The sequence below is a fragment of the Pristis pectinata genome, chromosome 2, assembly GCF_009764475.1.
Source record: "Pristis pectinata isolate sPriPec2 chromosome 2, sPriPec2.1.pri, whole genome shotgun sequence".
Classification (NCBI taxonomy): Eukaryota; Metazoa; Chordata; class Chondrichthyes; order Rhinopristiformes; family Pristidae; genus Pristis; species Pristis pectinata.
In genome coordinates, this window is record NC_067406.1 from 16190165 (window position 1) to 16215155 (window position 24991).

Consider the following 24991-nt stretch of genomic DNA (forward strand, 5'->3'; position numbering starts at 1 on the left):
GTGTGTGTATGTGTGTGTGGGGCGTGCTTACGTCAATAGAAGATAAAGGACGTAATGACGTTGAAGAAGTCAGAAGAAGAAGAAGAAGAAGGAGAGAGAAGGGAGAGAGACACCAGCCTGCTTGTTTTCTCTATCGATGGATGAGAAACAATAACTGTGTTTACCACTGAAATCCATGTATGGAAGTTGGAAGTAATCCGGTGGAGTTCACTTTGTTGCTGACCTGTAGAAGGAAACAGGTATTTATGTGTGGACGACCACGGTTCGGATGCTTTTCGGGGTGAGCAAGTCACTACCGAGTAAACACTGAAGTGTCGTTTGGGTTCCATCGTGGAACATTTGGATTTCGTATGTACCCTCTCTATGTTTTTCTACATCTACATCTTATCTTCAGACAACGGTGGTTGTTGAAGAAGCCCTTGCTCATGTTTCACCTTATGGCTTGCGGAACTGAACTTTAAGAACCATTCAGGAACTGGGAGTTTTGGACTTTGTCACACACACACACGACGAGTTTAGTTTTGGGGTTAACGTTTGAGGTTTAACATTCTTGAATTCTAACATACTAACATTTTTACTTTTATTTTACGTATTATCATAAGTAGTGATTAATAAAATAGTTTTTAACACTGAATCATGCTCAGTGTGTTTCTTTTGTTGCTGGTTTGTGACAAAATTGGGGGCTCGTCCGGGATAATCGGACAGGATGCCATATCCAATGTTGATGAAACAGGTGTTGAAGATCTACTCGAGTCTTTATTGCTGGAATCTAGATCAGGTGAGGTAGCAGTACTGTGGGTGGAAGGAGGCTGAATGCTTTTAAGATCTATTGAAGCAGCAATGGCAGGTGGTGTCTGAGACTGCTGCGGATTCACATCGTCCGAACTGATGGTTAGTTTAACTGTGTTCTTTGATTGCTTCAGCAAACTTATAACCTTTTCTATAGGGTGACCTATAACAGGTTCATCATCCACTGCCAAGATTCGATCCCCAACCTTAACCCTTCCATCCTTTGATGCTGTTCCATATTCTGTTAGATTCTTGATAACTACTCCATCATTGGTACTCTCTTCACTAATTGCAATTCCTAGTCCGCTTTGATCCTTAGTAAGTTGAACATCCTGAGTATTCTTAAATGATGTTGGACTTTTTCCAGTGGCAAACTAGGTCTTATCCCTATCTCGACTGGTCCTTCTACGAACCTTGACTTTAAAATCACCCTGTGAAAAGGGACAGACATGGTCTCACCTGTAACGCCTCGTACTAGATTTACTTCACCAGTGTCACTTTCTTCACCAAAATTTAAAACACTGTCCAGCAAGAGAGATTGACTAGCCCCAGTATCTCTAAGAATTTTCACTGGCACCTGGGGTGACTCATCATTCAGTGAAACAAAACCCTCTGATACATACGAACGGAATTCCTTTCTCACCTCCTCCAACTTTTCCGCTTTTCCCTCTTGCAAGGACTGATCTTTAACAGCATCTCCTAAACCTTTTTGATTTTTAATTGCCTGAAAGCAAGCATTGGGCCCAGCTTCCTTCTTTTTCTTCAAAAAGGCACAATTAGATATCACGTGGCCAGGTTTCCTACAGTAATAACAAGTACGCTCAACAGGTTTCTCCAGCCCTGGCTTCTTTTCATCTTTTCCTTTTTGATTACCTCCCAATTTAATCTCTGGTTTACCTGGATTGTCTTTGTAACTCTTTTGAAAGGTTTTAGGTTGTCCCCATTTGGATTTATGGGTTAAAGCATAATCATCTGCCAACCTAGCAGTTTCTTGTAAAGTTTCCACTGCCTTTTCATTTAAATATGTTGTTAATTCAGCTGGAACACATCTTTTAAAGTCTTCCACCAGTATCAATTCTGTCAATTTATCATAATCCCCATCTACATTTTTAGCCAGGCACCATCGTTCAAAACATATTCTCTTTCCATTGGCAAATTCCATATAAGTCTGATCTGCAGATTTCCTCAAGTCTCTGAATTTTTGTCTATAAGCCTCAGGGACCAATTCATAGGCCTTCAAAATAGCTTGTTTTACCTTGGTATAATCAGCTGCATCCTCAACAGACAAAGCAGAATAAGCTTTTTGAGCTTTACCTTTAATCACACTCTGTACCATAAGAGCCCATCCTTTCCTTGGCCAGTTTGAACTCACAGCAACCTTTCTGGACCCTATGTTATTGAATCTCGAGTGACTGATCTAACATATATAATCAAAACACCAGATAGACGCAAGAAAACACAACTCTGTCATGTAAACATGCTAAAACCTTATTATGAGAGGGATTCAGTTGTGGCCTTGGTGGATGGTGAAAAGGTTGTTTCTAGAATGCCTGATGTTGATGTTGAGGAAGGCCAATTTAGACCAAATATTGTTCCATCGAAACTGAAAAACCAAAATATCATGGAGAACCTTGAAACGAAGTTGGACCATTTACAAGTTTCACAAAAACAACAGATGAGAGAATTAATTTTAAAATTTAAAAATCTGTTCCCAGATGTTCCAAACAGAACATCGATAATTACCCATGATGTTGATGTTGGGGATGCAAAACCAATCAAACAACACCCATATCGAATGAATGTGGAAAAAAGTAAACTTGTTGATCAGGAAATAAAATACATGTTGGAAAATGATATTATTAGACATTCTACTTCAAATTGGAGTTCGCCCTGTGTTATTGTACCTAAACCTGATGGAACTGTTAGATTTTGCACAGATTACAGGAAAGTGAATGCTGTAACAAAGTCAGATGCTTACCCTATTCCTAGGGTGGATGATTGCATAGACAGAGTGGGAAAGGCAAAATTTCTTACAAAGATTGACCTATTAAAAGGGTACTGGTGTGTTCCATTAACAGATAGAGGAAGGGAGATTTCAGCCTTTGTAACCCCTTCTGGATTGTATGAATACAATGTTTTGCCATTTGGAATGAAAAATGCTCCGGCAACATTTCAAAGAATGATTAATTCAGTGATTCATGGGTTAAAACATACAGATGCCTACATTGACGACTTAGTGACTGGGAATGATACTTGGGAAGATCACATCTCTGCGTTAGAAAGGTTGTTTGAAAGACTTTCCAAGGCTAACCTTACAGTTAACTTGGCTAAAAGTGAATTTGGCCATGCCACTGTGACGTATCTTGGTTATGTTGTAGGTCAAGGCAAGCAAGCTCCTGTTCAGGCAAAAGTTCAAGCAATATCTGAGTTCCCTATTCCCACAGGTACGAGGACTGTTAGAAGATTTTTGGGAATGGTTGGATATTATCGAGAATTTTGTAAAAGTTTTGCTGATATTGCTCTTCCCCTAACTAATCTTCTGAAGAAGGGAGTAAAGTTTGTTTGGACAGATTCTTGTCAAGAAGCATTTGAGAAGCTGAAAGCCATTTTATGCTACCATCCTGTGCTCAGAACACCTGACTTTGAAAAGCCATTTTCATTAGCAGTAGATGCCAGTGATGAAGCTGCAGGAGCTGTGTTGTTGCAGGAGGGTGACCTTGATGATATTGACCATCCTGTAGCTTACTTTTCAAAGAAATTTAATGAGCATCAAAAGAATTATTCCACCATAGAGAAAGAATTACTGTCGCTTGTTTTAGCCTTGCAACATTTCAGTGTATATGTTTGCACCGCTCAGAAACCATTGACTGTGTATACAGATCATAACCCATTGGTGTTTCTGAGCCGAGTCAAAAACAAGAACAGAAGGCTGTTAAACTGGAGTTTAATTTTGCAAGAGTTTGATCTCATGATAACTCACATTAAAGGCAAAGATAATGTGATTGCTGATTGTCTTTCCCGATGTTAAATGGGAAACATGTATCTATACTAATCTGATAGTCTGTAGTTGTGTAACATGATAATTATTAACATTACTAACTGTATGCGCGGTTAAAATTTTCTTGGGAAAATTTTTTTTTTAGGTGGGAGGTGTTACGGACTCAGTGAAAGTCCCTTTAAGATAGAGAGTGTGTGTGTATGTGTGTGTGGGGCGTGCTTACGTCAATAGAAGATAAAGGACGTAATGACGTTGAAGAAGTCAGAAGAAGAAGAAAGAGAGAGAGAGAAGGGAGAGAGACACCAGCCTGCTTGTTTTCTCTATCGATGGATGAGAAACAATAACTGTGTTTACCACTGAAATCCATGTATGGAAGTTGGAAGTAATCCGGTGGAGTTCACTTTGTTGCTGACCTGTAGAAGGAAACAGGTATTTATGTGTGGACGACCACGGTTCGGATGCTTTTCGGGGTGAGCAAGTCACTACCGAGTAAACACTGAAGTGTCGTTTGGGTTCCATCGTGGAACATTTGGATTTCGTATGTACCCTCTCTATGTTTTTCTACATCTACATCTTATCTTCAGACAACGGTGGTTGTTGAAGAAGCCCTTGCTCATGTTTCACCTTATGGCTTGCGGAACTGAACTTTAAGAACCATTCAGGAACTGGGAGTTTTGGACTTTGTCACACACACACACGACGAGTTTAGTTTTGGGGTTAACGTTTGAGGTTTAACATTCTTGAATTCTAACATACTAACATTTTTACTTTTATTTTACGTATTATCATAAGTAGTGATTAATAAAATAGTTTTTAACACTGAATCATGCTCAGTGTGTTTCTTTTGTTGCTGGTTTGTGACACTCCATATATTTCCTTTTTTTTAATCACACTCTCAATATCCCTCAGCATCCAGTATTCTTTGGATTTGTCCATACCTTTCATCCTTTGGACTTGTCCATACCTTTCATCCTTATAGGAACACTTTGGCCCTGAACTCACACTTTAGAATGACTACCATTTGACAGATGTGGACTTGTCTGCATGTAGCTGCTCAGTCTACTTTTCCCAGGTGTTGTCTTATGGCATTGAAATCAGTTTTCCCCACTTTGGGATCTTAGTTTTTAGTCGAGATCTATCCTCTTCCAATAATTACTTTTAAACTTAGAGTTATAGTCACTATCTACAAAATGCTCTCCCACTGACATTCCAGTCACTTGCCCAGGTACTTTCTCTAACATTAGGTCCAGTGCTGCCTCTTCACCACATTCTGACTTACAAAGCCCTCCTGTACATGGTTTTAAATTCTAGCCCTAAAAGCTAATGCAGGCAGTCCCCGGGTTATGCAAGTGTTCCGTTCCTGGGAACTGTCCAAAAACCGATTTTTATGTAAGAAACAAATAAGTTCCCCCAAATCCATTGTCGAAATTGTTACACCTCTTCTTCCTAATGTACTAGCTTTCTCTCAGTACTGCATCACAATGCCCTCCGTTTTCTATTGCCACCCATATTGTATCATTCTGCATACACTTCATCGAGTAGCTTTTACAGAAGGAGCCCAGGAGCCATTGGAGCAGAAAGTCCCTTTCAGGTACGGTGAGTGTATTTAAAAAGCTTGTGTGTTTCACTGGCTTTTTCTTTTACAGAAGGAGCCCGGGAACCGTTGGAGCAGCAGTTCCCTTTCAGGTACGGTGAGTATATTTAAAAAGCTTAACAAGTGGAGGGTAACTGAAGGGTTAAACAGTGTTGAGTGCTTGATTAGAGGGATTGTGTACTTGAGGTAATTGGCAGTGACAAATATAAGGAGGAGTAACTGAAGAGGAGTGGCTAGTGTGAGTGGCTCAGGGTAAGAGTGGAGCTTTGAGGCTTTGGTGAGCAGAGGCTGAGGGAGAGCTTGCTCCCAGAGAGGTAAGGCTGGTAACTTCCTGTAATTTAATTAACTTAGGAGTAGGTAGTGATGGCAGCAGCTAGGGCAGTTGTGTGCTCCACATGCAGTATGTGGGAAGTCAGGGACAACATACTTGTCCCTGATGACTACACCTGTAAAAGGTGCATCCAGCTGCAGCTCCTGACAAACTGAGTTAGGGAACTGGAGCTGGATGAACTTTAGATCATTTGTGAGGCAGAAATAGACAGGAGTTTCAGGGAGATAGTCACCCCTAGAAGTCAGGTGGCTGGTTGCTGTGTGACTGTCAGGAAAGGGGGTATAGACTGAAAGAGCAGAGCACCCCTGTGGCTATTCCCATCAACAATAAGTATATGATTTTGGATACTGCTGGTGGGGATGACTTACCAGGGACAAGTTGCAGTAGTTGCATCTCTCCCACTGAGATGGGACCCTTCCCTCAGGAAAGAGGGAAAAGAGAGCAGTAGTGATAGGGGATTTAATGGTTAGGGGGACAGATAAGAGGTTCTGTGGGAGAGATTGAAAACCCTGGATGGTCTGTTGCCTCCCTGGTGCTAGGGTCCATAATATCTCAGATCGAGCTCTCTATATTCTCGGGAGGGTGAGCAGCCAGATATTGTGGTCCATGTAGGGACCAATGATGTGGATAGGGAGGAGGTCCTACAAAGGGTTTAGAGAATTAGGTGTAAAGTTGGAGGACAGGAACTCCAAGGTTGCAATCTCAGGATTGCTATCTGTGCCACTAGCTAGTGAGGCTAGAAATGGGAGGATCATGGAGCTAAATATGTGGCTAAGGAATTGGTGCAGGAGGGAGGGCTTCATGTTTCTAGAAAATTGGGCTTTGTTCCAGGGAAGGTGGGATCTGTTCCGATGGGATGGTTTGCACCTGAACTGGAGGGGGACTAACATTCTTGTGGGTAGGTTTGCTAGTGCTGCTCTGGGAGTTTAAACTAGATTTGCAGGGGGCAGGGAACCAGAGTGTTAGAGCAGATAGTGAGGTGGAGGAGGAAAGGTCATGCGAGGACTGCAGGTATTGACAGAAATCCAAGGTTTGTATGTGATAGAAATATTCTCAGGTGCATCTATTTCAATGCAAGAAGTATTGTAGGTAATATCACAGCTTTACTCTAGCCATCTCAAGATCTACGCTTGAGGAGAAACATTATACTCTAGCCATCCTTCTGCTCTATCAGGTTTCTGCAAAACCTGACAATGTATTAAGCTCATCAGGAAGGAATGCATTGCTGTCAGTGCTGCTGCCCGACTTTGTTTTGTAGCTCGTTATAGCATGTAAGCCCTGCCACAACCTATGGCTGGACTGGAATGCGTGCCTCCAATAGTAAACTCCTTGATAAAGCAGTTGTAGGAGGGAGGTGGTAGAAGGCAAAAATAGAGCTTTTTATGTTCTGACAGCTCTGCAATTGCAGGTGAATGACTAGGTGCAATGTCTATGATAAGAAGAATTTTAAAATTGATATTCTTGCGGTAACTTTTGAATTCTCCCTCAAACTTCAACAATGAGATAGGGGGGAAAAACATCCAGTCATCCAACCTCTTTTGCTTGACTGGAAATACCCACGTAGGTAGGCTTGACCTAATCAAGCCTTTTAAGGAGAATTGGCTGAGTAGTACACAATCATGGCTTTAAGCTTCAAGTCTCCACTAACATTTGCTCCTAAAATCACACTCAATCAGTCTTTAGCTGCCTTGAAACCAGGAGCATATGCTTCTTCCCCACAAGACAGGTCCTACAGTGCATCTTTTTCCAATAGAAGCCTGCTTCATCAAAGTTAAATATTTGACCTTCCTCCTCAATTTCATTACAATGGGAGGGAATTTTTTTTTGCAGCATGTTTGTCCTCACTTGCAGTTTCTCCACATAATTTCACAATGTGCAAGCCATAGTGGTTCTTAAATCCTGTAAACCAACCACTGCTGAAATTGAAAGGTACCACATCACCAGGGTTTACAGATCAAGGTTCAGATCAAGTATTTGTAGATTGCCAATGTTTTCTCATTTATTGTCAAAAATCTTGTCCCAGAATACTTCCTTGTTTGTTCTTTAATCTACACACTCAGGAGTCTCTCAATCTCCTCTATCACCTTTGGCCTTGACCACATAGTTTTGTTTGCACTTGTATTTGTTCCAGAAGGATAATTTCATTTTATCTTTCTGGCATTATCCCTTATAGTACAAGTTGTAGATTCCTTAAACCCAATAGCTTGAATTATATCATATGCTTTTGTTTTTTTAAAGCATTTGTTTACTGCTTGTTTTCTTCTTGAGCAGTGCCCTTTCTTTTCTGATCACCATCAGCACTATCATTACCGCATCTCTTCTTAGACATATTCTTATCACCTTTGCCACCCATTGTACAACTTTGAAATGCAATGGTAAATAAAGCACAATAACTTGCAGCACAGTTTACAAAGCAGCTGTGAGTTCCTATGCTGCATGCAGTTTGTTTCCCTATGTATGTGGTGCTAGTTCATGATTGTGTTATAACCAATGCATCCCATGTAATGCAAATAGTTCCCTAATTCATCAATTGTTATAGCAGAACTACCTGACCTGTACCTATTTAAATGTACCAAAAAAAGAAATCCAATTTCTAGGTTACTCCATACAGGAATATTTAGTACTCAATACTACCTATACTCCCACTTAGTCTGTTCCAATACAAAACCATACTATTTCTTGCTCCAGTGAGTCTATCTGTCCCAATCTTTCTTCACCTATTTTCTCATTTTTCAATACCTGCATCCTGATGCCTATTGCCCATGACACATTTCCCCCATTTGCAACAACAGTTGGAGAACCTACTGTGAGGACCACAATCTCAGCTGAGGTGCAACCTGTCGAGCCTGTACAAGTTTCACATCCACCAGAAATGGTCCTAGTGCCCAAAGACCCTTAATTCCTCCTTTCTCATTCATAAATCCAGCCATGCAATTGCCTATGTTATCTTCCTATTCCAAATCTTGCTAATGCATGGAACTGAATCAAAGATTACTATTTTTGAAGTCCTGCTCTTTGACACTTTCCTCAGTCATTAAAATTGGCCTGCAGGACCTCATGTACTTTTCTATCTCAGTCAAAATTCTTGGCTCACTCCCTCTTCCCTGCAGAATAGTCTTCAAAGAATCACAGAATCATAGCACAGAAATGGGTCCTTTCAGCCCACCTTGCCCACACTGACTGTGATGCCTAGCTACACTAACTAAACACCAAATAATCCTATTTGCCTGCTTTAGGCCCATATCTCTCAGTGCCTTTCCTATCTAAGTACCTGTCCAAATGACTTTTAAATGTAGTAATTGCATCTGCCTCCACCACATCCTCTGGCAGCTCATTCCAGATTACCAGCACCTGCTCTGTGTGGAAAAACTTGTCCCTCAGATCTGATTTGAATTTCTCCCCTCTACCTTAAGCCTGTGCACCATAGTCCTAGACTCCCCTGCCCTGGGAAAAAGGCTGTGCCCCTTGTAATTTTATAAACCTCTGCAAGGTCACTCCTCAACCTCCTCCATTCCAATGGGAATAAACTCAGCCCATCCAATCTCTCCTTATAACTACAGCCTTCTGTACCAGGTAACATCCCAGTAAGTCTCTTCTGCACTCTGTTACCACAATAGAGTGGTGACCAGAGCTATACACAGTACTCCAATTGTGGTATAACGTTTGTACAGTTGCAACACGACACCCCAACTCTTATACTCAATGCCTCAGCCTATGAAGGCATGCATTGCAAATGTCTTCTTCACTGCCCTATCCACCTGTGTTGCCTCCTTCAGTGAAATACTTGCACCCCAAGGTCATTCTGGACAACAATGTTCCTAAACTCCCTGCCATTTTCTGTCCTACCAGAATTTGACTTCCCAAAGTGCATTATGTCATACTTAAATTCCATCAGCCAGCACTCCACCCAACTTTCCAGCTGATCTCTGTCCCACTTTATCCTCAGTCTTTTTTCCTATCTACAACTCCAGCAATTTTACCATTCCACCAATCTAAGTGACAAAATAAAGTTGGTATTCACAATTGGGAACATTTCAAAATCAGAGGCTTTTGTTCTTTATAAAGCTAAGCCATACTTTGCTCATTTATCAGTCATGTTTTTGATCAGCACTTCAATACAGCCAAGCTTAATACATGTATCAACTATTCAATTAATACAATAAGTACTCAAAAGAGAGATCGTTATAGTGCATAGTGCTGCCCAGGCAATCCTGTTGATGTTGATTTGCCACACATAGTTTTGTTCCCTTATGCTCACTTTCAGTGGAAAATTTCTTGTTTTTCCCAAATTCAACATCCTAAATATCTTGAATTTTCAGAAAGTTCTGCCCATTGGCAAATCTTGTGAGGAATATGAAAAAAAACCTCTTTTACTCTTTCTTCTAGCCTGCGTTCTTCACCCCACCATCATAAGGAACCTATTCTGATTGTAAGAAAAACAAATCTGCTGGAATGGCTAATTGGATCAGGAAGCATGTGTGGAATGAGAAACAGTTAATGTTTCAGGTCTGGGATACTTCATTCTGAGTCACTAAGGATTTCTTTCTGCATGTTACCAGAGCTGCTGAGTGTTTTCAGCATATTTTGTTTTTATTTCAGACTTCTGATATTTTCTTGTTCTGACTGCTATTCAGAAGTCAACACTGAAATTAAAACAATTATAGTCTTGAAATATATCAAAGTTACAAATTAGATATATATTCATAGCCCAAGAACTTTAAACAATTTTTGTCATCACTTACTGAAATTTTATTAACTTGAAGTAAAATACTTCAAGAATTTAATGATGATACCCAACTGTGATAGCAAGTGTGGCTTCAGTTATTTGTTGTTAATTGAAGCATAATAAATCAGAAAATCCTAATCAATGTGCTATTTATAGGAATTCATAAGTTATTATCTGTGGCCTTTCCAAAAATGTTGTTGTATTTATTATTTTGTTGTATTTATTGTATATATTTTGCAATTTCCAAGAGTTTAGAAAATCTTTTACAGATTGAATAATTAAAATTTACATATTAGTGTCTTGATATGTGCCAATTCAACTAATGAGATGGAATTTCAGAGGCAATGTGTTAATTGGCATCTCAAGATCTACACTTGAGGAGAAACATTATATAGTGTCCTTTAAAATGCCTATAAGAATGCCTTTGAAGTCAGAATTCCAATCTTGTACCCACTTTCTTCAAACACTTTCAAGTAAAACAAACTTAACATTCCCTTCAAATTCTCATGAAAACTAACCACATGGACGAAAACTAACCACATGGACAAAGACTATATCCAGTAGCTGTTAAGGTGCAAAAAAGGAAAGCAAAACTTTTATACTCTTTTAAAAAAAAATGAAGCAAAGTCAACAGCATGAAAACCAATGCATTTTATATTCAAATAGTTGTGTATAAATATTAAACCAAACAATACAAACCTTGTTTTCGTACATCTTCCACAGCCACTAGCAGTTCTTCCTTCAGGTCCTGGCTCTCTTTAGCAATCTGGTCACCCTTCTCAAGAAAGTTCTGTGTGGCTTGCTCCACAGAAGCAGCCAATACATGTGCTTTCTTGGAGCGACCTTTCTTTTTACTTGATGGGCCCTTGCTACTTGTATTCACAAGGGTAGTTACCTAAAGAGTAATATAAAAATTGAATTAATTTCCCAACAATGTACTACTTAATCACCAGCTGTGCACTTCCAATGAGGTTTTGCACTTCATTCTCTTCCTTCTGTAAGTGATAGCTGTATAAATGGTCCATTACAAATGACAAGTTGTATTTCCTTTGTTTGCATGTAAATATGGGACAAACAGCTTAACATTTAAAAAGAATCTCACAGAATGGTTCATTTACTTATCTGTAACACTAATCTGAATCAACTACAATTGAGGCAGTTGAAATCAGCTTCTCAGTGAGGCACAAGGGATATTTGGGATTTTCTCCTTAAAATTAAGAGGGAACATGTGCTTTCCACAAGGAATCCCTTGGTCCACATCGTGGCAATCTACTAAAAGAGCTGCATACCTGAAACTTTTTTGCTGATTCAATCCATACATGCCACAAAACCTGAATGCTAATCTGATAAAATCTTATCAACAGTTCTAATCTAGCAATTTTGCCAACTGTAAATCAGTAGAACTCCCATCACTTGAAAAATAAGAAACCAAAGGAATGGAAAACTTGTATTGTATTTTACATGGCCTCAGGCCATTCAGAAGGGATTTGCAGTCATCTTATGTCAGAAATAAGTTGCATTTTTTGGATTGTGGGGTACAATGTCAATAAGGTGTAAATAGTTAATGATATTTAGGAGTATAAAAGCGTTCATTTTTAGTAGTACAAGCATTCATTTCACAATATTAAGTACATAACCCACTAGTACTAGTGGCCACACTCATGCGGTCAGAAAAAAAATTGTACAAGGAAAGATGTTAAGACACCATTCTTCAATTTCGAAGTTCAAATGACTGTTTCAAGCAGAGCTCTAAAAGCAGTGGTCTGTGTTCCTGGTGCTCAAGTCTTGGCCACATCCCTTTGGGAAGATTAGATAGACATACTACATCAGCTGGGATGAAGATAAAGGGGAATCCGAGTGTTAGAACCTTTGGATGGATAGGACAGTTAAGTCAATTAAGTCTCATGATTACAATGGCCTTGGAAAAAGTTTTATAAAGATGACACATCAAAACCACTTGAATAAGCACAGATGAGGAAAGATGGTCTATATTGGCAAGTTTATTTATGGTACTTGTTCATTCCACATTGGTTCTCTAATGGGTTGAGGGTAATAGGGCAGTGATGGAAAGAAAGTATAAGCAGTCACCAGATTACGTAAGGGAGCCAATTTCTCTAGGTCAGAAATGTCCATTTTTCTGATGATAACCCATCTCATATCGCTCCACGTATATTTGCTGTAATTCTTTCATTTCATTGAATAATCACCCTAACACTACCCATAATTAAAGTAATGGAATATAGGAATATATATGTATCCAGTCATTAGTGAATAAAGTGAAACATTATTATTACTAGCTTGAAAAATGCTTTAAACAACTATGGAAGAATTTACATAAAGTTGGATTTCCCCAAGTCAGGTCTTTTGTAATCTAAGGAGCCTCTCTATATATCAACCCTCAAAATAAGGTATTTAAACTTGAACAAGAGGATGAAAAGTAAGTGGCTAAACAAAAACTTCTCAAAATGGAACTAATGCTAACCTTGATTTAAGACTTTGGTAAGCCCAAGATAATGAAGACCCAAAAAAAATCAAGGAGGGCATTTCTGCCCATGACCAATGCAAGACACCTTGCTGTTCAATGACTGATGGACCAATTCAGAAAGAATTTTCCTGCACCCACTATGGGTCTACTGTCTATTTTGTTATTACAGAGTCATAGAGCATGGAAACATACCCTTTGGCACACAAAGTCTCTGCCAACCATCAAGCACCCATTTATACTAATCCCATTTTATTCTCCCCACATTCCCACCAAACATCCACCCTACTCCCACCCCACAGATTCTATCACTCACTTGTACACTTGAGGCAATTTATAGTAACTAATTAACTTATGAAATTCCAAATTCCACACAGCACCAGAGGTCAGGATTGAACCCACATCACTGCAACACTAGAGCAGTGAGGCAGCAGCTCTGCTAGCTGTGCCACCCTGCCCTATTGTGATACTTATAGAACTATCATTTCTTTATGAACCAATACACTGCTCTATTCCTCAAACCTTGAGGTAATCTGTGATCCTTGGAAAAAGTTTAATCTTACAATTTTTACATTTCAGTAAATAAAGAAAATGTTCAATAAATTATTTCAGAATGTTTTTAAAAATAAATTCTTGAAGACAAAATAAAATTTTGAGGTGGGCAGGATCACAAAGCCTTTGTGTGCAGATGCTACCTGACCAGAGTGCTTCCAGCATTTTCTGTAGTTTTAGTGTTGTTCATATTTTGCCCTTTATGATCACAAGTACCATTTTGTCTAATCATGTAAAATTGTGGTTTAAGTTTGACTGAGTACAAAAATAATAATGCTTCTTATATACAACAACTTAAGTTTCTGAAGTGTTTTTTTATATGTTGCTTGAAATATGAAATGGGAAAAATAAGATTAAGGAAAGTGAGACTGACCCAAAAGGCCAAATTGCCTATGTCTATGCTAATTTGTATAACGATAGTGGTTATTTCACTGCCAAATATAAACTGGGAAAATGGATTAAGTCAACCACTCCAGGAAGTTGGGAATTTCCTACAGCCCGCATGCATTCTACCATCATGCATGGCGAATGACCTAAACTATCAAGGAAAGAAATACCTTCATGGAGCAAGCACAAAACAACAGTTAAATTTAGGCTTAGAGAAATGAAGAACAATATCTTAATGGACACAAGCTAGTCTGTTATTGATACATGAAATAAAAACAAAATGATGCTGGCAATACTCAGAATTAGGTGGTATGCAAGAAAACAGAAACAATTAACACTTCTGGTTATTTTAGGACCCTTACACAAGTTCTGACAAATAATCTTTTGACCTGCTGAGTGGTTACATTTCAGATTTCTGGACTCCACAGTTTTTTGATATTCCATTGACATTTGAGCATTTTGCAGAAAATACTTAAATATAATACTGATCTAAAAAAAATGGAGGGTGTGTTGTAAATATATGACATGATACAATCAATACTGTATCAAGCACTTTACTAAAGAAAAGGTCATTTTAGCTTAAGGAACCATTCAATCTTTCTATCAATGGCAACATACTCCACATTCAAATTTGTATTAAAATGCCTATTTGTGAATCACAGCAACCAATTAACAAACATCTTACTGTCTATCAACTAGAAATTGCTCGGATGCCAAGTGAAGGCTCTGCACTGCTCATTTTATGGCACATCTATTGTTCCATATATGGTCCTTACACAGATGCATGATCAACTGTCAAAAGCAGGCAATAGGCAGATAATGGCAAATCCTCTGGTTATGCCAGAGTTAATGCATCTGAAACTGGATCTATAGGACTGATAATGACTATGTTATGCTGTCAAACACAAAAAGACCAGTCAATTTCCTGAATTTTAAATAAGTAAATAATGATTGGCTTGTTATTATTTGGTAACAATCTGAACAGATACTCTCATTCCTCCAAGGATAATGTAATTGACTGAGCAAGAATTACCCCTTGTGATGAATCGTTCTACATTCTCCCTTTGTTTATTTAATGCTTACATTAAAATCATGGACTCTGGTTTAACTATGGATGGCAAAACATCTTTTTTCAGGCGCAAAGAAGATTTATGAGCATGTTATCAAAGCTAATTGTTTCCAATTGTTGCTATGAGACAGTGATTGGACTGTGATTGTTTTTTGGAACAAAGGAGACTTAAAGAAGATATGGCTGAGCTGTACAAACTGAGGGATCAACAAAATTATAGGAGACATAGCCAGAAAGAGTAGAAAAGTTGAGGATTTTTTTTCTTACCCACAATATGGCGGGGGTCTGGAACTCACTGTATGAAAAATTGCTGGAAGTAGAAACCCTTATTACGATTAAAAAGTACAGCTAAAACCTTCAAGGCAAGGGACTTGGAAGTAGGAGTAACCTAAAACGCTCCTGTTTTGGTTGGTATGGACTGAATGGTCTCCTAACAGACTAAAACTTTTCATAGTATTTCCCTCTTCATGTTTTACTACTGCAAAAATATCTTCAGAGATTACATATGAATAGAAGATCTATGAAGCCACACTTGAGCTGCTCCATCATTCAATATCTTATGCCTCAAGGAAACCTACCTGCCCAATTCTCAAATCCTCTTATTCCTTTGTGTTCAGACTCCAATTATCTCAGCCTTGAATACTTATTGACTGAGCATAAACAGTGCTCATGAAGGGTGTTCCAATTATTTACAACCCTCTGTATAAGTAAAGCTCATTTCAGTGGATAACCCCTTACACCAGAAATGCCCTTGGTTCCAGACCCTTCAGCTAAAGGAAAAAGCTCCTCTGGATCTATCCTGTCAATTCATCGCACAATCTTGCTAATCCTATTTACCAGCACTGTGTCTAAAGCCTTCTGTGCCTGGGCAACTTAAATGCAATCCTCAACACTGTCATCTATTCAGGCAACTGTTCCTGACTGCAGCCTCTGACTAAAAATGTTCTTCCTCAGATCCCCTCAAAACCTCTTGACCTTAGCCTAAACCTATGCCCTCTAGTTTTAGATACCTCTGCCATGACAAGTTTCCATCCATCTTCCCTATCTATGACCCTCATAATTTTGTATACATCTATCAGGCCACACCCTAGCCACTTCTGCTCCAAGGAAAACAAACCAAGTCTCTCCTTGAATTGAAATGATCCTCTGTACCTTTTCAATGCAATTACATCCTTCCTAAAGTGTAGCAAACAGAACAGCACACAGTACTCCAGCTGTAGCTGAACCAACGCTTTATAATGTTGCACCATAACCTCCCTGCTCTTATATTCTATGCCCTAGCTAATGAAGGCAAATATCCTACATGCCTTCTTCACAATCTTATTTACTTAAGCTGCCACTTTCAGGGATCCTTGGACTTCCCTCCATTCTCAATTCCTCCGACCCCACCATCTTTGTGGATGTCCTACCCTTTTTAGTCCTCCCAAAGTGCATTACCTCACACTTCTCAGGATTGAATTCTATTTGCCAATCCTCTGTCCTTGCAAACTAATCAATATCATTCTGTTGCCTAAGACTATTTGCTGTACTATGCACAGCACCACTGAGTTCTGAGTCATCTGCAAAGATTACTATTCATTCCTCCTACATTCATATCCCAATCATAAATGTATATAACAAATAGCAAGGGTCCTAACATCAATCCCTATGGCAGGTCAGGCTTCCAATCACAAAAGCAACCCTCCACCATCACCTACAATCTCCCATTACCAAGCCAATTTTAGATTCAATTTGCAATTTGCCCTGCATCTCTTGAGCTCTAACTTTTTGAACCAGCCTTCCATGTAGGACTTAGTCAAAGACTGCATCAACTGAACTGCCCTCATCAACACATTTTGTTACCTCTTTGGAAAAATTCAAATTGAATTTTCAAATTATTCAAACACAACCTTTCCCTAACAAAGCCATGTCATTGATTAATCCTGTCCCTCAGGATAGTTTTCCAATAACTTCCTTTAAACTAGTTATGGAGACTGGCCTGGAATTACCTGGATTGTCCCTGCTATCCTTCTTAGAAAAAGGTACTACATTTGCTGTCCTTCAGTCATCTGACATCTCACCTGTGGCCAGCAAGGATTGAAAAACCTGTCAGGGCCCCAGCAATCTTCTCCTTTGCCTACCATAGCAATCTGAGATGCATCTTATCAAGTCATGGCAATTTATTCACCTTTAAGGTTGTAAACACACCAAATACATCCTTCTTAACGATAACATGTTCAAGCATTTCACTGGCCCCCTCCTTTCTCTTTCGTGAATGCAGAAGAGGAAATATTATCCTCTGGCTCTATGCACAGATTGCCATTTTGGTCCTTAATGGACCCTGTTCTTTCCTGTTTGCTGCTTATCCTTAACATACTCATAAAAAGCTTTTGTATTTTTTTAATCTTGTCTATCAGTGATATTTCAAACTTCTTTGTTCTCTTTTTTTCTGTATCTGCTACACTTTCTACACTCCTGAAAGGCCTCTCCTGTTGTCAATTCTCTATGCCCACCATATGATTCCATTTTATTAATCCAGCCGTGATATCCCTTGACATCCATTGTTCCTTGGACTTGAAGCCATCACCTTTCACCCTTGAGTCAGTTCTGAACTCTCAATATTTCACTTCTGGGTGACTCCCACAAGTCAAATGTAAACCAACCTGAAAATAACTACTCCCAGTCTACTTTTGCCAGGTCTTGCCTTATGATATTGAAATTGGCCTTCCCCCAGTTCAGTGCCTTAATTTCCAGATCATCCTTATCCTTCTCCATAACCAGTTTAAAACTTACAGTTATGGTCACTATCTCTAAAATCTTCTCCCATAGACACTTCAACAACTTGCCTAGTGTCACGTACCAGCAACAAAAGAAACACACTGAGTCATGTATAAGCGTTAAAACTATTTTACTAATAACTACTTATGATAACAAGAAAAAAAATAAAAGTAAAAATGTTAGAGTGTTAGAAATAAAATGTCAGATCTTAAACATTAATCCCAAAAACTAAACTCGAAGTGTGTGTGTGGCAAATTCCCAAACTCCAAGTCCAGGAATAGTTCTCAAAGTTCAGTTCAGCAAGCCATAAGGTGAAACGTGAGCAAAGGCTTCTGCAAAACCACTGTTGACTGAAGAGGAAATGTAGAGAGAAAATAGAGAGTAATTACGAAATCCAAATGTTCCACTTTGGAACTCATACGACACCTCAATCACTGATGATCTCCATTCCTTTGTTCCGAAGTGTCTGCCACCCCGAAAGCCATCCGAGACGTGGCCGTCCACACAAATACCTATTTCCTTCTACAGGTTAACGACAAAGTGGACGCCACTGGATTATTCCAACAATTCATACGTGGTTTGTAGCGACAGACAATTATTGTTTTTCATCCATTGATATGGAGACCAACAGGCTGGTCTCTCTCTCCTCTTCTTTGACTGACTCCGACTGTCTGCTCCAAAATGTCATCACGTCCTGATCTCCTGTTGTTGTCATCATCACACCACATGCGCACACGCGCGCACACAACTGTGCTATGTCTTAAAGGGACATTCACCAAATAGTAACCTAATCCGTAACACTAGCTGCATTGCCTATAATTAGGTCCAATGCTCCTTCTCTGAGAGAACCATCTATTTACTGGTTACAAAAGCTCTCCTGAATGCACTTTAAAAATTCCTTTCACACTAAAATGATCCCAGTTTAGATTGGGAAAGGTGAAATACCCAACTATTGCCCTTATATCTCATGTGATTTATCTACATATCTGCTCCTCTTGCATATTCCAATCAAGTATCTGTATTTTCCTCCAAGTGATTAATATAAATTGTAAATAGTTGAGGACCCAGTATTGATCCCTGTGGCACCCTAATACTAAAACTCTGATCTGAAAACGCCCCATTTATTCCTTTTCTGTATTCTATCTCTTCACCCATTCCATGACAAATGTCAATGTTATCTGTATGTGAGCTTTCATTGTTTGACAACCCTATCTAATGTCTTTTGAAAATCCAAATATCCTGCATCATTATCTATCCTGCTTGTTACATCCTCAAAAAATGACATAAATTTCTCCTCAAAAACCTGATTCCGTCTGTTCATATTATAACTTTCTCCTTCTTTGGCAGTCCCTAGGGATTGAGGAAGACTAGCTTTCACTCCATTTCCATGGGTTCCAAGGTAGTCCAACAGGCTCAACTACATATGGGGCAAATAGGTAGTTTGTGATTAGGGAGAGATATCATGGCTTTGTGCGTGGAAAGCTGTGCTTGACGAATCTTTTAGCTTTTCGAAAAGGTAACCAAAAAGGTAGATGATGGTAGGGCAGTGGATGTTGTCTATTTGGACTTTAGCAAGGTCTTAGACAAGGTCCTGCATGATAAACTGGTCTGGAAGGTTAGGTCCCATGGAATCCAGGGAGAGCTAGATTCAAAATTGGCTCGGAGGTAGGAAGCAGAGGGTGGTGGTTGAAGGTTGTTTGTTGGAATGGAGGCCAGTGACTAGTGTTGTGCCGCAGGGGTCGGTGTTGGGACCCTTGTTATTCGTTATTTATATAAATGATTTGGATGTGAATGTAGAAGGCTTAATCAGTAAGTCTGCAAATGACATGAAATTAGGTGTTGTTGATAGCGAAGGAGGTTATTCTAAATTACAAGGGGATCTTGATCAGTTAAGGAAGTGGGCTGAGGAGTGGCAAATGAATTTGAATACAGATAAATGTGAGGTGATGCATTTGGGAAAGTCAAACCAGTATAGGACTCGCACTACGAATGGTGGAGCACTTGGGAGTGTAATAGAACAAGGGAACCTAAGAACGCAAGTGCATTGTTCATTGAAAGCAGCATCACAGGTAGAGTGGTGAAGAAGGTATTTATTACGCTTGCCTTCATCAGTCAGGGCATTGAGTATAGGAGCTGGGACATTACGTTGTAGTTGTATAAGTTGTTGGTGAGGCTGCACTTGGAGTACTGTGTACAGTTTTGGTCACCCTGTTATCGGAAAGACATGGATAAATTGGAAAGAGTGAAGAAAAGATTTGTGAGGATATTGCCAGCACTAGAGGGCCTGAGTTGTCAGGAGAGGTTGGACATGCTAGGTCTTTATTCCTTGGAACGTAGAAGAATGAGGCATGACCTTCTAGATATGTTTAAAATTATTGGAGGTACAGATAAGGTGGATGGTAAGCCTTTTCCCCAGGGCAAGGGAGTCCAAAACTAGGAGGCATAGATTTAGGGTGAGTGGGAAAGATTTAAAAGGGACCTGAGGGGCAAATTTTTCACAGAGGGTGGTGAGTACATGGAACGAGCTGCCAGAGAAAGTGGTTGAGGCAGGTACAATAGTAACATTTAAGAAGCATTTGGATAGGTACATAGAGGGGCAGGGTTTAGAGGGATATGGGCCGAATGCTGGAAATTGGGACTAGTTGGATGGGCACCGTGGCCGGCATGCACTTGTGTCAAAGTGCCTGTATTTTTCTTTGACTCTGACTCTAGATTCTATGAACTTGTCATCCAGTATACTTTTTCTAATTTGATTTGTCCAATCTACATACAGTTTAAAGTCCATGATTATTGTTTCACTTTTGTTGCAAGTTTTTTAAATTTCTTGATTAATTTGTCTCCTATTATTACTACTGGGGGCCTTTATACAAATTCAATTGTCGCTTGTCTCCTATGTCCACTCAAACCCTTCTATTTCCTGTTCTTCCTACAACTGTCCATATGCCACCCTTTATTCTCAGGAACATCGTTCTGCCTGACCAATCTCCTTTTTGTCTGTTCATGTCAAATGTCAGAACTAATTTCTGTACAACAATTATATAATGGTCACTTACAAAATAAAGTTAAATTTGCTCGGCAGAGCCTGGCTATAATCTAGCACACCACCCCAACTTCATGTAAAAATAAATTTCATTCATTCAAATGGAACCAAACTAACTTGAAATACTTGGGTATTACTTTCAACACAGCTGCAGACCAAGACTGGTCTTTTACTTCTTTCAGCAAAACTGAGCTGTTCTCCAAGGAAGATTCCCTATGGAGTCATACAGCAAAGAAAGATGCACTTCAACCCATGTCCTTGCTGACCATCAATTACCCATCTACACAAATTCCACTTACCAGCACAAGGTCCGTAACCTCCTATATCTTGGCAAGTTCAAGTGCTAGTCCTGATACTAAAATGTGAGAGTACCCACTTAGGCAGTGAAAAATCTTGTCTATATACCTCATAATTTTGTATACCTGAATGAGGCCCCACCTCAGCCTCCTCTGGTCCAAGGAGAATATCTCGGCATTTCCATTCTCTCCTCATAGTACAACAAAATAATGTCATAAATTCTCACTCTCTTTCTGGTACCACAGTACAGATTTCTGATCTTCAGTGCCCAGCTCCATGCTATTTATTCCTTTAGTCTGCAGCTAATGTGCTTCAGTCAATCTGATATTTTCATTTCCCATAAAACAAAAAGACAAAATACCATTGCAATTCTAGCATTTTCAAAGCATAATTACTGAGGTAAGAAGGACACATTGTAATATTGTCATTTTAGTAATGGATATCAAGTTATTATTTCAAATAATTAACAGAACTGCCAGATTAAACATAGTTGATAAACATAATACATTTTCTATCTTTATTTTAAAGCAATTGCAAAACATTTTCCTGTCAATCACCTTTATGAAGTACTTCCAGAAAATGAATACACAGAAATCACATTGTGCACTTTCTGATCCAGAATTTTTTTTCAGTAGGGCAATTGAACAATTAAAAATTTGTGACTGAATCACAGTTTTAAATGGTATTAGAATATCAATAATTTTGAAAGGTTTCGTGGGAAAGGTTTTGCCATTAAAGCTGAATAAATGAGAGGACATTATTTTTTTTCTTCTATAATCATTAATCGTGCTGGAGAATTGGGCTCCACCATGGAGACTGCAGCTATCTCTATAACCTGAAAAAAGACCATAGGCCATAAGAAATAGGATCAGAAGTAGGCCAATCAGTCCCTTGAGCTTGCTCTCCCATTCATCAAGATCATGGCTGATCATCTACCTCAGCACTATTCTCCTGCACTTCTCCCCATATTCCTTGATTCTGTTAAACATCCAGAAATCTCTAAATCTATGCTTTGAATGAAATTAATGAACTCTTTTTACATAAGAGCCAAGTGAAGGTAAATATAGATCCCTTACAGACAGGAGATGGGAGAATATATAATGTAGAAAAATGAAATGGCAAAACTATAAACAAATGCTTTGTCTATTTTCATGATTTTTCACCAGTATTCTCTGATATTCCACTGTCCCATTCTTTATCCATTTCATGGTTCTCCTGAGCCGAATTCTAAAACACTCCCAATCCCTAGGCCTGTAGCAAGCTCTGGCAACTTTATAAGCTTATTCTTTGGATTTAATTCTATCTTTAATTTCAGAACAACTTTCTTCCCTCCCTTCCTCAGTCCTCCACCCCCCTCCAGTCAACTCTATCTGCCATTCTCTTCCACCCTCCCTCCTCCTCTCCCCCTCCCCATTTTCCCCCTCCTTCCTCTTCCCTCCATTCTGCTCCCCTCACATCCTCCATTTTTCCCCACTCTTGCTTCCTTTTTCTTGTGTGAAGTGTGCACTTTGGGATGTCAAGAGGAAAGTATAAAGTGAATGACAGAACCCTTAGAAATGATGTACAAAGGAATCTTGTGGTGTAAGTTCATAGCTCCCTGAAAGTGACAACACAAGTAGATAGGTAGATGAAGACATATGGTATGATTGCCTTCATCAGTCAGGACATTCAGTATAAAAGTTGGTAAATCGTGTTGCAGCTGTATAAAATTTTGGTTAGGCTGTAGCGAAGTGCTATGCACTGAGCTAGGAATAATGACGCATAGTCAGTAGGTTGAACTCAAGACTGGTTTATTCGAACCTTGCTGCGCTAGCTTTTAAACAGTTAAGTCCCCACACTCAATGCACGGCGATGATGTCAGAGGTGTGCCAACCGAACTCCTTCCCGTGCGCGGGCTTTCTCCCTTCGCTGTTGGAGAAGGAGGCCCAGCGCCACTTTGCGGCTGGCCTGACTGCCTACGTGCGGGCCAACTTCAGAGCTGGTTCGCTTACATCAAAGGTGAGTCGCCACATAATCCACCCCCCCCCCCCCGAACCGGCGATACACCCCCCAATGTCCACAGTCTGTATCGGCCATTGTCTGCCCCTGCACCGCGGAGCCTGAACCTCGACCGGCTGCGCCAAGTCCACATGTGCTGGTTTGAGCTGGTCCACCGTGAAAACTTCCTCTTTCCCCCAAATGTCCAGAACGTACGTTGTTCTTGAGTACCTTGAACGGCCCCTCGTACGGCTGCTGTAGCGGTGGCCAGTGTGAGCCCCTCTGTACAAAAACAAACTTACAGTTCTGCAGGTCCTTGGGTATGCAGGTCGGGGTCTGTCCATGCCATGAAGTCAGTACGGGGGCCAGGTTGCTGAGCCTCTCGCGTAGTCTGTCCAGAACTGCCGCGGGTTCTTCCTGTTGCCCCTTGGGGCTGGTATGAACTCTCCTGGGACAACCAGGGGTGCACCGTACACCAGCTCAGCCAACGAGATGCGCAAATCCTCTTTGGGTGCTGTGTGGATTCCAAGCAGAACCCAGGGCAGCTTGTCTACCCAGTCAGGGCCCTTCAGGCGGGCCATGATGGCCGACTTCAAGTGACGGTGGAAACGCTCCACCAGTCCGTTCAACTGTGGGTGGTATGCAGTTGCATGGTGTAGTCGTGCTCCCAACAGGCTGGCCACAGCCAATCACAGGCTGGAAGTGAACTGGGCACCTCTGTCGGAGGTAATGTGGGCCGGTACCCCGAAGCATGTTACCATGGTTGAAATTAGCGCTCGGGCGCAGGAATCGGCAGAGGTATCAGTGAGCGGGGTCGCCTCTGGCCATCTCGTGAACCGGTCTACCATAGTTAGGAGGTACTGCGCTCCTCGTGACACTGGCAGCGGTCCTATGATATCCACATGAGTGTGGTCGAACCTCCGGTGGGTGGGCTCGAACTGCTGCGGTGGGGCTTTGGTGTGCTGCCGCACCTTGGCTGTTTGACACTGCGCGCACGTTTTGGCCCATTCGCTGACCTGCTTGTGAAGCCCGTGCCACACGAACCTGCTGGAGGCCATCCAAATGGTTGTCCTGAAAGATGCATGTGCCAAGCCGTGGATGGAGTTGAAAACACGCCACCGCCAGGCTGCTGGGACAATAGGGAGAGGTTGGCCGATAGCTATGTCACACAGGAGGGTCCTCCCACCTGGACCTACCAGGAAGTCTTGTAGCTGCAAACCCGAGACTGCGGTCCTGTAGCTGGGCATCTCGTCGTCGGCCTGCTGCACCTCCGCCAGAGCCGCATAGTCCACCCCCTGGGACAGGGCCTGGATAGCTGGTCTGGAGAGCGTGTCCACCACGACATTGTCCTTTACTGAGACATGTTGGATGTCCATCGTGTACTCGGAGATGTAGGACAGATGTCGCTGCTGGCGGGCCGACCAGGGATCTGACACCTTCGTGAATGCGAAGGTCAACGGTTTGCGGTCTGTGAACGCAGTGAACGGCCTGCCCTCCAAGAAGTACCTGAAATGTCGGATTGCCAGATATAGTGCCAAGAGCTCCCGGTCGAAAACACTATACTTGAGTTTGGGTTGCCGCAGGTGTCTGCTGAAGAACGCTAGGGATTGCCAACACCCTTCGATGAGTTGCTTCAGCACCCCACCGACTGCCATGTTGGATACGACCACTGTGAGGGCAGTTGGAATGTCCGTCCTGGGGTGTACCAGCATCGTGGTGCCTGCCAAGGCTTCCTTGGCTTGAACGAAAGTGGCCACAGCCTCTTCGTCCCACGTAATGGCCTTGCCTTTACCCGACATCAGGGTGAACAAAGGGCGTATGACACGGGCTGCTGAGGGGAGGAAACGGCAGTAGAAGTTGATCATACCAACAAACCCCTGTAAGCCTTTGATGGTGTTGGGCCGGGCAAAGTGGCGGATCGCGTCTACCTTGGCGGGCAGGGGTGTTGCCCCGTCTTTGGTAATCCTGTGGCCCAGGAAGTCGATGGTGTCA

The 24991-nt window shown here is 40.9% G+C and overlaps 1 protein-coding gene across 3 annotated transcripts in view; it reads right to left on the reverse strand.

Moving 5' to 3' along the window:
• Positions 1–24991, reverse strand: part of ctnna2 (catenin (cadherin-associated protein), alpha 2) — a 1078855-nt gene that overhangs the window by 970615 nt on the left and 83249 nt on the right. For all 3 annotated transcript variants that reach the window (XM_052033367.1, XM_052033351.1, XM_052033359.1), the window contains exon 3: positions 11138–11333. In XM_052033367.1, coding sequence (XP_051889327.1) covers positions 11138–11333 — 196 coding nt within the window. The remainder of the gene's footprint in view (positions 1–11137; positions 11334–24991) is intronic.